Raw genomic sequence first — 12,855 nt, 5'->3', positions numbered from 1 at the left:
TAAAATAAAAATTACAGTAGCATCCTCTCTCCCAGTGTTGTGGGCAAATTGATTTAATCAAAGCTTTAGCAGAGATCATGGTATATGTTCCCATCATCAGAGTAGGCAGGATGTAATATGAGGCCCTGGATAGTTCTAGGTCGAGAGGAAGGTCCAGATCATGAATTCATTCAGTGATTAGGCAAATATTTATTGAGTGCCATGCTCTATGCTTGGCATGGGGGTCAGAGGAGCAACAGAGACTGACTGGTCCCTACCCTCCAGGAGCTCAGTTTTGAACATATAAATATGTTCAAAATTCACACAAGTGACTAAAATAATTGGTAACAGGCCTGAAATTACTCTTTAATTGCAGCTGGGGGTAGTGGTCAGGGAGGGCTCCCCTAAGGAGGTGACATAGCTGAGACAGGAAAGATAAAATGGAGCCAGCTGGGAGGGGCAAGGAGGGGGAGAGAAGACCAAGTGCAAAGATCCTGAACAAGCTGGCCATGTTGGAGGAAGCCTGCAGAGGTGGTAAAGGCTGGGGCAGGTGAGCCAGGAAAGATGAAGAGAGATACTGGTGGGAGGTCATAGGGGCCAGGCCTCCTCGGGGGCTGTGAGGAGGAGTGTGGGTTTTGTTCTGAGGTTGATGAGCCACAAGCAAGTCTAGAGAGTGACAGGATGTGATTTTCAGTTTTAAAAATATCTCTCTGACTGCCTGGAGAAGAACAGATTTCAGAAGGCAGATTGCAGCAGGAGGCCAGGGTGGAGGCTGGTGGCTCCGGGGACTTAGCTGGTGGCACCAGAGATAAAGGGAAGTAACTGTATTTGCGAAGTGCTTTGGAGACAAAGTTGATGGGTGGACATAAGGCAGAGGGAGGAGGAAGGGGAGTCCCAGATGACACCCAGGTATTCGCCTCTGCCCAGTGGGACTAGCAAGGTGCCAGGGGTGAGGCTGTTAGGACCAATCAGACTCACAACATGAAATCCTGTTCCCAGCTGGGCTGGCTGCCCCGCACAGCGATGGTCGTGCTCTTGACATTCTGCACCTTCAAGGTCACATATGTGTTGAATTTCTCTGTGGTGGCGAGAGCAGGGGTTAGCACAGGGGCTCAGGCACTCCTGGTGCCCCTTTTCAAGCTCTAGACAACCTGCTGTGATTTCCCAGGTGCTGGGTGTGCTTGGGGCCACCCCAGGTTCAACATACTGCTCTGCTTTTGTGCATCTTCCCCACCCCCAGGCCAGCCCCCAAGGTTCCCCTATTCCCAGTCCCTCAGAGCACAAGGGAGGGGCCTTGGTGCAGGGAGAACTGGAATTTGGGAATGGCTAAACCTGCTGCTTATAAATAACTATGTCTAACGGCCTTGGTTTCTAGCTGGAAAAACAGGCCCCAGACGGGAACAGAAGTGACTATAAAAAACTCCCTCACCTCTCTCAGCCTCACTTTCCCCACCTGGAGCCTGATCTAAGAGTCCCCCCCATCTCTTAGGACCCTGGGAAGGGCCATTGGCTCAGGGTGAGCCCTGCCCACCCCAGGGTTTTCAGGGGACGGCTGAGGAGATTGCTGGGACCACAGGCCATGTCTGACACTCCATGATGCTTAGCAGACACAAAGTCTAAGTCCCCCACGAATGGCTCAGACCCCTTTCCTGGACTTTCCAAGAGATGGATAGACAAACAGGCAGACAACACAGGACAGGACAGGTATAGAGGCCACTTACCTTGGGCACCATCAAACTTGGCTTTTTTTACTGTGGAGAGAGACAGATAGGGAAGGGAGATGGGGAGAGAGGTGGGGAGGAGAGAGACAGAGACACAGAGAGAGACACCAAAATAGAGATGTAATGAGAGAGACAGAGAGGAGATACAGAAAGAAACAGAGAAGACAGGCAAGGATAGAAAGCAAAAGAGACGGATGCAGAGACCAAACAGGATAAAACAAAACAAAAGGAAGTAAAGACAAAGGTGAAATTAGAGACGAGCACAAAGAGACAAGAAGAGGAGAAAAAATAAGGAGAGGAGGGAGGCAGGGATGAGAGGGAGAGAGAGAAGCTATCAGACAGATGAGCAGAGGCAGACCTGGGGGAAGGAATCTGGACCCTGGGAGCAATCTCTGCCCCTCCTCCCTCCTTATCAAACTCCCCTGAAGCTTTTCCCCTCCAGTTATGCTTTTACCCTCAATTGAACAAGATTCAAAAGATGGAGCTGGGCAGGTGACAGGAAAGGCCTCCCACAGGAAGCCTTCCAAGATAGCCACAGAGGGAGGACAGTTGGGGAGGAGGGGGTTGGGGAGAGAGGAAAGACAATTTCCAATGACCCCATCCCCCTCTCAAGCTAGTGAGACTTCTCCCCCAATTGTCCAGCGCAGTCCGGTCTACCAAACACTCCCAAGGTTTGGGATTCAATATTCAAAAGGGACTGGAAGAGGTAGAACAGAACACCCCAGTCCTGGCTGGGAGGTTGTTAGAGCTTGTCCAGTCCCACTCAAGGTGCCACTTGAGTATATGTCAGGGTCCCATGTTGTCCAGTCTCTTCAGATTTCACATAACCCACAGCGCTAAGTGATTCCAAGCAATTTCACTCTTCACTGGCTTTTTTCACAGGATATTAAACTTTCACTTTCAACATCTCTTGCACCCTGCAGCTGTCCCCAACATCTTTCTCCACCATTCACTCCACACCTCCACCTAAAACCTGTTCTCAAACTGAGCCCACCTCCTTTCTGCATTTCTCCTCCCTTTTTTCTTCTCAAATGAATGTTTTTGTTTAAGTAGGCAATACATGCACATTTTACAAAATCAGACTAATAAAAAAATTACACAATGAGAAGAAGGTTCTTTCTACCCCAGCCCTCACTCTCCCTCCCAGGTGCAACCAACATTACCAGGTACCAGAGGCAGATAGTCTGGTGCCAGCAATCATGAGCACATGTGCATTACTTTATTTCCGACACAAAGTAGCATTCTACACCCTCTGTAGAATCTTTGTGTTTTTCAATATATTTTAAAGAGTGTATGCAAGCAAGCTGGAGGAAAAATTAGTAACAGAATTGTTCTATTCTTTCTTCTTTTTTGAAAGTAAAGTTTGGCCTTTTTCTGGGCAAATGCCACAGCCTCCCATCTTGTTCATATCTCTGTCCCCATCACTTGGATTTCTATCATGCAAAAGCGGCTGAATGGAGTAAGAGAAGAAAAAATTCCCATCAAGGGCAGAAGTGGGGTGGTTTTAAACACTTCAGGAAATACTGCTTGTTCCTGTTGGGGGTAGGGAGTGTGGCAGTGAGACTGACTCACAGAAGCACTGAGTGAGCTTCCCAGAGCTGCCTTCCTATGCTCCCCTAAACCCCAGACTTTAAAAGCAAATGATTGGGCATCATACCCCCACCCCCACATGGGTTTAGATTTGAGAGGTAGAATGATAATGGAGCCCTTGGCTAGGCATTGAGAAAGGTGAGCACCAGTTCAGTGTGGAGTCAGGTTCAGTTTACTATGCTGTGTGACTCTAGGTAAGTGAGCCCCCTCTCTGGGCTTCCATCTCTGTCTCACTTTGACTCATTCTCTCCCTGGTTTTTTAGATCTGTGTGTGTGTGTGTGTGTGTGTGTGTGTGTGTGTCTCCTTCTGTATCCCCCTGTATTCTCTCTCTCTCTCTCTCTCTCTCTCTCTCTCTCTGTCTCTTCCTCCCACACCCCAAATCCATCCATCATCATGTCCTATCTTCCTCCTGCAAAGGCCCCTCTCTCACTGGCCCCCATCCTATTGGCCCCCTCTTATACCCAGCCTACCATCCCACTGGCCCCTTCTTATACTGAGACCACAAGGAGCTCACCCACCGAGCCCCTCACTCCTGGGGCTGAGAGAAACTCGGGGCACTTAGGATTGTGCACCAAGAGCTCCAGGCTTCCCTCCTTGGGGGAGCTCCAGCTTGCAAATCTGATGACTCTGTGAAGGGAGGGGGTGCAGGGACAGGGGGAATAGTGGGAGAAAAACAGACAGGGACTGAGAAAAACCATACACACAGAGGGACCAACACCGGGAGAGAAATAAAGGAGGAAGAAGAGAGTGGAGATAACAAATCATGAAAGTCAGAGATAGAGACCCAGAGAGACAGAAAAGATTTCCACTAGGAAGAGAATTGGCAGAGTTGGGAAAGAAGAATTAAAAGAGAAAGCTGAAGGGGTAGGTGCTAGGCTCTGGGAAGATTGAAGGGCTGACTGGGGTCTAGCCTAACCTGGCCTGGCTCCACCCTGTAGCTCCCACTTTGTCCCCTTTTACAGATCTGGGACAGAGCTCAAAGAGGAGGCCAATCATCTAAAGTCTGTCCTCTATCTTCTCCTGGTGGGGGTTTGGGTGTATGTGGTTTCTCTCTCTGTCTTCTTCCTCCCATTCTGTTTCTCTCCACTCTTGTCATTGTCTTTCTGACTCCTTCCTTCTCTTCTCTCTCAGTCTGTCTCTCTTGTCCCTACTCCTTTCCTCTGCCCACTTTCCTGCTCCCTAAGCCTCTGAGGGCCAGAGAGCAATGGGTTCAGTTGGGGTCCACTAGCAGTGGGAGACTGCTGGTGGGTTCAGCTCGGAGCGCAGAGGACAGGCTCAGGTCCCCATACCCCTTCAGGGAGTCTAGGATAATGATATCAGTAGCCCTGGCCAGTGCTGCTAAGTGGTTAGAGCGTCAGCCCTCCAACCAAGGGTCTTGGGTTCAATTCCCAGTCAAGGGGTCCTGTACCTGGGCTGCAGGTTTGATCCCATCCTGGTAGGGTCATGTGCAGGAGGCAACCAATCAATGTGTCTCTCTCACCTTGATGTTTTTCTCTCTCTCCCTTCCTCCCTTCTGCTCTCTAAAAAAAATCAATGGAAAAAATATCCTTGGGTGAGGATTAACAACAAAACAAAAGATATCAATATATGTTCTTAATGGGGACTCAGAAGAAGGAGGGGGTACCCAGAGTGGGAGAGGGAGCTCAGAAAGAAATGAAGGATGATGGAAGGGGGCTTATAGTGGGGAGGAGGACTCATAGGGTAGGGAGCTCATAGCAGGGTATGAGATAGAGGGAGGAGGGGAGGGCACCAAGGGAAGGGGGCTCCAGGGGCTGGAGGAGGCTCTTGATGGGGGAGGGGACTCCAGAAGTGGGAGGGGCACGGAGGAGTGGGTAGTATCTGGAAAGCAGCTAAGGGAGAAGAGGCCTCAGAAGAAGGAGGGGCTGAGGGAGGGGGCCGATGGGACTCAGAGAAAGAACCAACTCTCTTTCTACACCCCCCCCCCCCATCTTCACATCAGTAAACGGTCCAAGTCATTGTCGCCTTCACTACCATCATCATCACATCTGAGCTGGACACCTTCCTCTGCCTTCGCTGGAGAGTGGGGTCACTGGGGCGGAAGCCCACAAGCTCCTGGTCACACGCTTAAGGCTATTTATATCGTAGGCTCAGAGGGCGTGGGCGACATGACCGCTGGGAGCAGCAGGTGGGGGCGGTGCCCAGGGTTAACCCCTTTGACCCACAGGTGGGAGACTCCTGGTTAGACCCGGCCAGCAGCCTGTGCCTTGGCCACTGTGGTCACTGAGGGCCCCATCCATGCTGACTGATTAATGTGGTGCACAGGCAGATGCTGGCTATGGCAGAATCGGTGGAGTCGGGAGCAGAGACTCAGGACTCCCATAAGTGCTGCCAGGCCCTGGACCTCCGTTTCCCCCTCTGGGAAATGGGGAGAGGTAGAGCTAGTTGGTCTCCCTTCTTTCTCCTCTTATTTTCCCTTCTCTTCCCCCTCTCTCCTTTCTTCTTCATCATTATTAGGATCAACATTATTATACTATCATTACTATGACTATTATTTTTTTATTGTTGATTTTTGTTTTTTTTAGAGAGAGAAAGAGAGATGTGTGAGAGAAACATCGATTGTTTGCTTCCTGCACCGAGGATTGAACCCGAAACCTTGGTATGTGACCTGCCTGGGAATGGAACCCGTCACCTTTTGGTGGACGGGACGATGCTCCAACCAACTGAGCCACACGGCCAGGGCTACTATTATTATTAATGGTATCATTACTATTTTTATTTAGTTAGGTTTTAAATATGACCCTGGCCTGGACGGCTCTGGATTCTAATTGAGGTGGACTGCAGTCTTGGGGTACCTGGTCCATGACCTGCCAGTCCTGAGGGTGGGGGTGGAGAGTAGAAGATTCCAACCCTGGAGAGAAAAGTCTGAATGTTCCCCACCCCCATATAGGACTTGCTTACCAGGTGTCAGAAGAGACTATAAAGGAAGGTGGAGCCTAGAGAATTCAGAAATAAATTTTGGTGTGTTTGGTAGTTTTGTATGTGATATTGATGGCGGACATGTGGTTTGTGATAGACACTGGCTCTGCTGACTTTGCATCTGGGACAGAGAACTCTTCACCTACCAAAAACAGAAATAAGCCAGTCTCCAGTGTAAAAAACACACCAAGAACCTTGACAGGGATTTGTCCTTTTTGTTTACCAACTACCACTTAGAACGAGGCCTGGTGCTCATTAAATAGTGTTCAATGAAGAAATAACGTCATTTCCTCTTCCCATAGCTCTGCTGCTAGACCTGGCCCAGCGGCGCAGGCGCCGCCCTTGGTTCGAAATTTGCAGCACACTCCCTGCCCCATGCTGTTCAGAGTGCTGAACCTTCCGTCTCTATCCACTGCCGCCACCCTGCTGTCCGCTGCGTTGAACTCTCCCTCCATGCATTGTCCACGGTGCTGAATTAGCCGTCCTGGCCCGTGTACTTCCAAAGAACTTGGCACCTCTTTTGTCACCTGTGTTCTCCTGAGCCCTCCTCAGGCCTGAGAACGCAGTGAGCTCTCAGGAAACGTCCTACACCCAAGGACCCCATTAATAAAGCTTTTAGGCTCCATTAATAAAAACACCATCACTGATTTTCTTTTCTGTATTTGGCTCAAACTTATTAAACCTTTTCACAGAATAAGCATTGTACCAACGGCTCTGTGTACCTCATCTCACTGGAGAGTTCCAGCAAACCTAGACAGTGGGCACTATTTGTGTGCCCATTCTGCAGATGGGCACATTGAGGGATGAATAGGGTATGGGACTTTCCAGGAAGTAGTGGATTTGGGGATTCAAACCCAGACCTGCTGCACTCAGGGTGTCCTGGATGGCACCTCACAGAGCAAGCCCATTGTATATGGGAGGAGAGTGAGGTCCAGGTTATGGAAGCGGCTAAGATTGAAGCCCCGAAGAAGAGTCAGAGCCAACCCTGAAGGGCATCCTATGAGGATGGTGAACAGCAAAGACCTAGATGCATACACCTCCTGGGTGGGTGGTATCAGAAATAGGGCAGCCAGGAGCAGAGGGGTTAGTGGAGGCTTCTTGGGATGGGGCAGGAGAACAGCCATGATAAATGAGATCATGTCATGTCTGTTACTGAGTGTTACTGAGTGTCTGTTACTGAAGGAAGGCAATCCCAGGACAGATTCTCACCCCGGATCCTGGAGGCTGAGAAAAGGCTGAACATTTAACACCCTGCCCCTTCCCAGTAAGCTGTGGAGTCACCAAGCTACCCCTCTGACTCTGTGGCACTAGGCAAGTTGTTGATCCTCCCTGAACCTCAGTTTTCCTCACCTGTAAAATGACTTGCTGTGAGGATTAAAGAGGGCAATGAGTATAAAAGTCCTCAATGTTGCCTGTAGAATGCTGGATAAATGGTGCTTCTTGTTGATAGTATTATTAGTTGTGAGGAAAATTCATCCTCACACACATTTGTTAATTTGTACACAAAATGCATTCATCAAATATTTATGGAGCCTTTAAAACACTGAGTGGTCTGGCACAATGCCATGAGGCACATAGAAAGATCTAGAACTGAATCTACAGCACCACGATTTTACATGTGTTGTTCCCTCCATCTAGAGCACCACCTCCATTTTTCTTAGCTCCCCCTCACCTTCTGAGACCAAGTAAATGGTGGTGGGGATATCAGGGCAAGCTGCCCAGAGGAAGGGAGCCCTGGATGTCCTCCACCTAGGCTCCCTTGGCCCTTCCATTTCCTTACCACTCTGATCCCACCAACATGAGGCCAGGAGTAGGGTTGGGTCCTCAGAGCCAGAAATAGTGTCTGGCACATAGTAACTGCCCAATTAATACTTGCTGAGTAAATATATGAATGACTGCATAAAGGAACCAGTTGGTGCTTGGTATTCATAGCCTCAGGACTCTGCTAAGACATAGCAAGAGAATTGCGGGGGGGGAGGGGTGTGGCAATGGGACTCCACATAAATAAATAAATGAGAAGGGACAGAGGCAAGTCCTATACAGGGTAGTCCCCCATGTGTTGGTGTGTCGTAAGCTTGCATTTATGTATGCTTGCATGTGCATTTGCCTGTGTTACCAGAGCAGGCAGGTGTGTGTACAAGGGTGTGTGTGTGCATGCATGGAGGAACATATGCTCATGTGCAGTATATAAATGTAGGTGAAAGTCTACACATATGTACTGGGGAGTAGGATGTGACTGTATGGGGGACATGCTAATATGTGTGAGCTTAGGTATGTGTGGGCTGGCAGATGATGTGTCAGGTAGAAACACACTTTGGTGTGTATGTGGGATGCAGTTATTTTTTCAGTGTGCAGATAATGTTTGTTTGTTTAGTTATTTATGTTAATCCTCACCCATTTTTTTCTATTTTTTCTATTGACTTATAGATAGAGTGGAAAGGAGGGAGGGAGAGAGAGAAAGGAACTGAACACGAGATCCTTTGATCCACGGGCTGACACAAACTACTGAGTCAAACCGGCCAGGGCACCCATGGCCTGTTTGGGCTGGTTTGGCTCATGGCAGAGCATCACACAGGTTCGATTCCCGTCAAGGGCATGTTCCTCGGTTATGGTTCGTCCCGGGCCCTGGTTGGGGTTGTCCCTCTCATGTCGATGTTTCTCTCTCTCTTTCTCTCCCTCTCTCTTCCTTCCACTCTATCTGAAGATAATAGAAAAATATCCTCAGGTGAGGATTAAAAAAGAAAGAAAACAGCCCTGGCCAGTTTGGCTTAGCGGTTGAGCATCGGCCTGTGGACCAGAAAGTGCTGGGTTCAGCTCCCGCTAGGGGCACATACCACAAAAAAAACAAAAAACAAAAAAAAAACAACAAGAAATAAGAAAGAAAGAAGCCCATCTGGAGTGGCTGGTGTGGCTTAATGGTTGAGCATTGACCCATGCACAAAGAGGTTGCCAGTTAGATTCCCAGTCAGGGCACATGCCCAGACTGTGGGCCAAATCCCCAGTGTGGGGCATGCAGGAGGTGGCCACTTAATGAACATTAATGTTTCTATCTCTCTCTCTCCCTCTCCCTCTCCCTTCCTCTCTCTGAAATCAATGAAGAAAAAAGAAAACAAAACTGGCCAAGGCAGATGTTTTATTGAGTTGTACCTTTGAAATCTGTATGGTTTTGTGAACAAATGTTACCCCAATAAGGTCAATAAACATAAAAAGGGGAAAAATTTGTTTCATTTTCTGGGTTCAAATGTCAACACAGAAACACAATTTAGTACTATGGGTAGTGTGTTTTTAAAAATTATTTTTTAATTTATTGTTGATACTATTACAGATTTGTGATGAAATTTTATGGCGTGTGTATTTGTTTACTTCTATGCATGTACATACTCATGTGAAACAATACACATAGGTATGCGTCATCATTCACCTGTTCAAAGGGACTGCTTTGAGTGTTCGTGCAAGTGTCATGTGTGCACACACATAGATTTGTATAGCCTATGTGTACACATGTGTGTTTCTTAGAGATTTGGGATCCTAGCATGTATAAGTGGGTACATGCCTGCATGTTAGGGCATGAGCAAATTTTTATGAAACATGGATATTGTGAACATGCATCAAACACGTGAATACATGTGTGTTTGTGTACATGCACATTGTAGGGAACATGTCTGAGGTGGCAGACTGTGTCCTGTGTACATGCATGTGCATGTGTTCACACAGGCATGTGAATGTGCACATTTGTGTGTGTGTGCAGTCATAGGGACGTGGTTTTTATGGAGCATTTATGTCCACACAGGGCAAATCTGGGTATGAATGTGCCAACTCGTGTGTGCAGGTATGTGAACATGTGGGTGAGCCCCTGGTTGGGTGGTCATGTATTTCCTCAACACCAAGGATGAGCTCAGATCCATGGAAAGTCCTCCCAGCCCAGCTCCACTGCTGTCCTGCCTCCTCTCCCCTCCCATTATCCCCTTCCACTGTCGCAGGATCACCTCCTACCATTTCTCCCTCTTCTCACTTCTTCCAGTTTTCCCCTCAGCCTCTCCAAGAATCATTCTTCTCCCTTTACACCTCAGGGTTTTACCCACCCCACCTCACCACCCCTCTCCGCCTTGCCCCCCCCCCCCCAGTGAACTCCCCTCCACTCTGCTGGTAATTACTTCCCAGTATGTTCCACAGAATCATCCAACACAATTCTTTCCCCAGGCAACCGTTTCAGGAAGCCTCACCCTTCTTACTGCTTACTGCCCCCTTCACACCACCCCCTCATCCCAGCCTCCTGTTTGCATCAGAGTTAAGGATGAGATTCTCCCTCTCTTCCCTAACTAGGCAAACCTTCCAGAAGAACGGAATTCGGAAGATGTAAGGCAGGATGAAATAGGGGTGGGAAGAACAGAAAGTCAGTCAGGAACACCCACATAGGCTCTCTCCTCCAGTGCCAACCCTCCCAGCCTCCTCACCCCACCCACCTCTCCCCAAGTGCTAGGCAACTTAGGAGAGAGGCCAGTGGGGGACTTGGACCTTCAGCTCGCCCTCCCTTTAGGCCTAGTCTGTGGGAGTTGCGTGGGGAGTCCCCTCAACCTCTCCACATCCCTAACTCCATAAAACAGAGCTTACTTTTGATCTTATGGGCCCTTCTGCCACCATCAGCCCCTCCCGTTGGGGGTGAGCTCAGGGAAAGGAAGCCCCTGTCTCTTTAAGAGCACCCGCGTCCACGCCAGCCTAGCCCCGCACTATCTGCACACGAAAAGCAAAAGCGCCGCTGCGGTGAGCAGGAGGGTGGGGCTAGGTTTGTGAATGGAGCAGCAGAAGGCAAGAGGTGGAAGGGGGAGGGGCGGCGGGGACGGTCCCAGGCTCTGAGGCCTGTCCACTGGGTCTAGGCCGAGGCCGCTGTTCAGCGGGTTCAACTCTCTCTTAGAAAAGCGCGCGCGCGCGCGCGCACACACACACACACACACACACACACACACACACACACACACACACACACAAGCACACTCACCTCAGCCTAAGATCTCTTGAAGCCTGACATCTCAATCTTGGCTGACACACCCCTTCTGCCTTCTTCTGCCACCTCAGCCTTCTCGAAGGGAGGAACGGTTGGGGAGGCAGACCTCAGTCCGTAAAACCGAAGGTCGAGACCTCTATACCCCTGTTCACCACCGCCCTGCCGCCCAAGGTCTCCCAAAGTCTGAGTTCTCAGCAGGAGTGCCTTGGGTGCCTATGTCCTGAAGGGCTGGCTTCTCCCCCACCCTAGAACTTCTGAGATGGGGACAGCCATGCCCCTCCCGCGTCTCTCTCCCTCCTCCACCCCAATACAGAGCATAGACCGGGCGTGGGCCTTGGGATACAGATGGCGTTCTGGCCCCAAAATATCTTCACTCTACCTCTCTTTCCCTCCCTTCTGAACAAAATGGATGAGGTAAGGTGGGCTGGGAAGAGTGTACGGCTTCCTGCAGAGAAGGTCTAATATGCGTTTTGAAGTGCTAAAGGGAGCAGGAGCCTTGGAAGCCTTCAGCCGATTCCCCCCAGCCCTTAATTCGGGAAGCCAAAGAGTTAACTGAAAAAAACGCCCAAGATTTCAATTACAGAACTCTCAGGCCCTTCCCAGTCCTCTTCACATCCAGGGCTGAGGGATTACTAGAGCTCGCTCTTGTCCTAATGGCTGAGCCCCCTTACCCAAATCTTACACGCTCAAGGGTTGGAGACCCCTCCTCCTGCACTCCTCTTAGAATCCCGAACTCTGTCTGCGTCGGTGAGGACCCGCAGCCCAGGCCACAGCATAGGACTCCTTCCAAGTACCCCGCAGGATTCATTCGAATTACCCAGTTCAGCCCCTTCCACAGGACCCCCAATAACCTGTACTACACAGATGCCCCAGTCTAGATCGTTTCCAGATAGAGCTCCAGATCCCTGGGGCCTCCACACGGGCCTCCGCGTGCAGTCATGCCAACACGACCCCCAGCAGTTGCCAATACGACCTCTCTGAGAGCCCGGCTGTCTGCACTGACCAGGCGTCTGACTGTCTACGAGGGCTACCCCTTCAAAAGTCCAGCAGGGTGTGTTCCGCTCAACGCTCCCCCCCCCCCATCCCCACCGGTGTTCAGACGCACCCACACGGACCCCGAAGCCAGCCGGGTCCACACCGGTCACCGCCCCTCAGCCTCACTTCCTACCTCCAACGCAAAGTAGTGACATGTCTCCGGGGTCGCCGGCGGACCGGCTCCGTCAGGTCGGGCTCAGAAGCCACGGGGCTGGTGCATGGCTGGAGCTGCCGCCAGGGTTCGGCTCATGCCGGGGCCCAGCCTCCGCCGGCGGCCATCTTGGTTCAGCACTGGGGGCACGGACAGCTCTTGACGTGTAGCTGACGTGAGGCAGGAGGGCGGAGCCCCGGGGACGCCTGATCGGGCGGAGGCGTCACTGGCTGGGGTGCCACCGGCTTGGGGTGGGGTGCTTTAAAGGGCCTGAGCCAGCTAGGGGCTCCCCAAACGGAGTTATTGGGGGGCGGCCGCCTCTAGGCAGGTTCCCTTCTGATTCTCGTCTCTCCTTGAGTCGTTCTGTGGGTTTGCTGTCTCTGTTCTCCCTGAGCATCTCCATTCCTGTCTCTACGTCTCTGTTCCTTTGCCTCTGTTT

At 50.5% G+C, this 12,855-nt stretch overlaps 1 protein-coding gene across 2 annotated transcripts in view; it reads right to left on the bottom strand.

The window, feature by feature from the left end:
* The window catches only part of UNC13A (unc-13 homolog A), a 64,955-nt gene extending 52,422 nt beyond the window's left edge, over positions 1-12,533 (bottom strand). For both annotated transcript variants that reach the window (XM_036241474.1, XM_036241475.1), the window contains exons 1-3: positions 12,399-12,533; positions 1,701-1,730; positions 958-1,057 (exon numbers count right to left, since the gene is read on the bottom strand). In XM_036241474.1, coding sequence (XP_036097367.1) covers positions 958-1,057; positions 1,701-1,730; positions 12,399-12,420 — 152 coding nt within the window. In that variant the 5' untranslated portion in view covers positions 12,421-12,533. The remainder of the gene's footprint in view (positions 1-957; positions 1,058-1,700; positions 1,731-12,398) is intronic.
* Between the last annotated feature and the right edge of the window lie 322 nt (positions 12,534-12,855).

Source organism: Molossus molossus, unplaced genomic scaffold (assembly GCF_014108415.1).
Source record: "Molossus molossus isolate mMolMol1 unplaced genomic scaffold, mMolMol1.p scaffold_m16_p_4, whole genome shotgun sequence".
Taxonomy (NCBI): Eukaryota; Metazoa; Chordata; class Mammalia; order Chiroptera; family Molossidae; genus Molossus; species Molossus molossus.
Note: the sequence above shows the minus strand (reverse complement) of the source record. Positions and strands in the feature narration are given on the sequence as shown.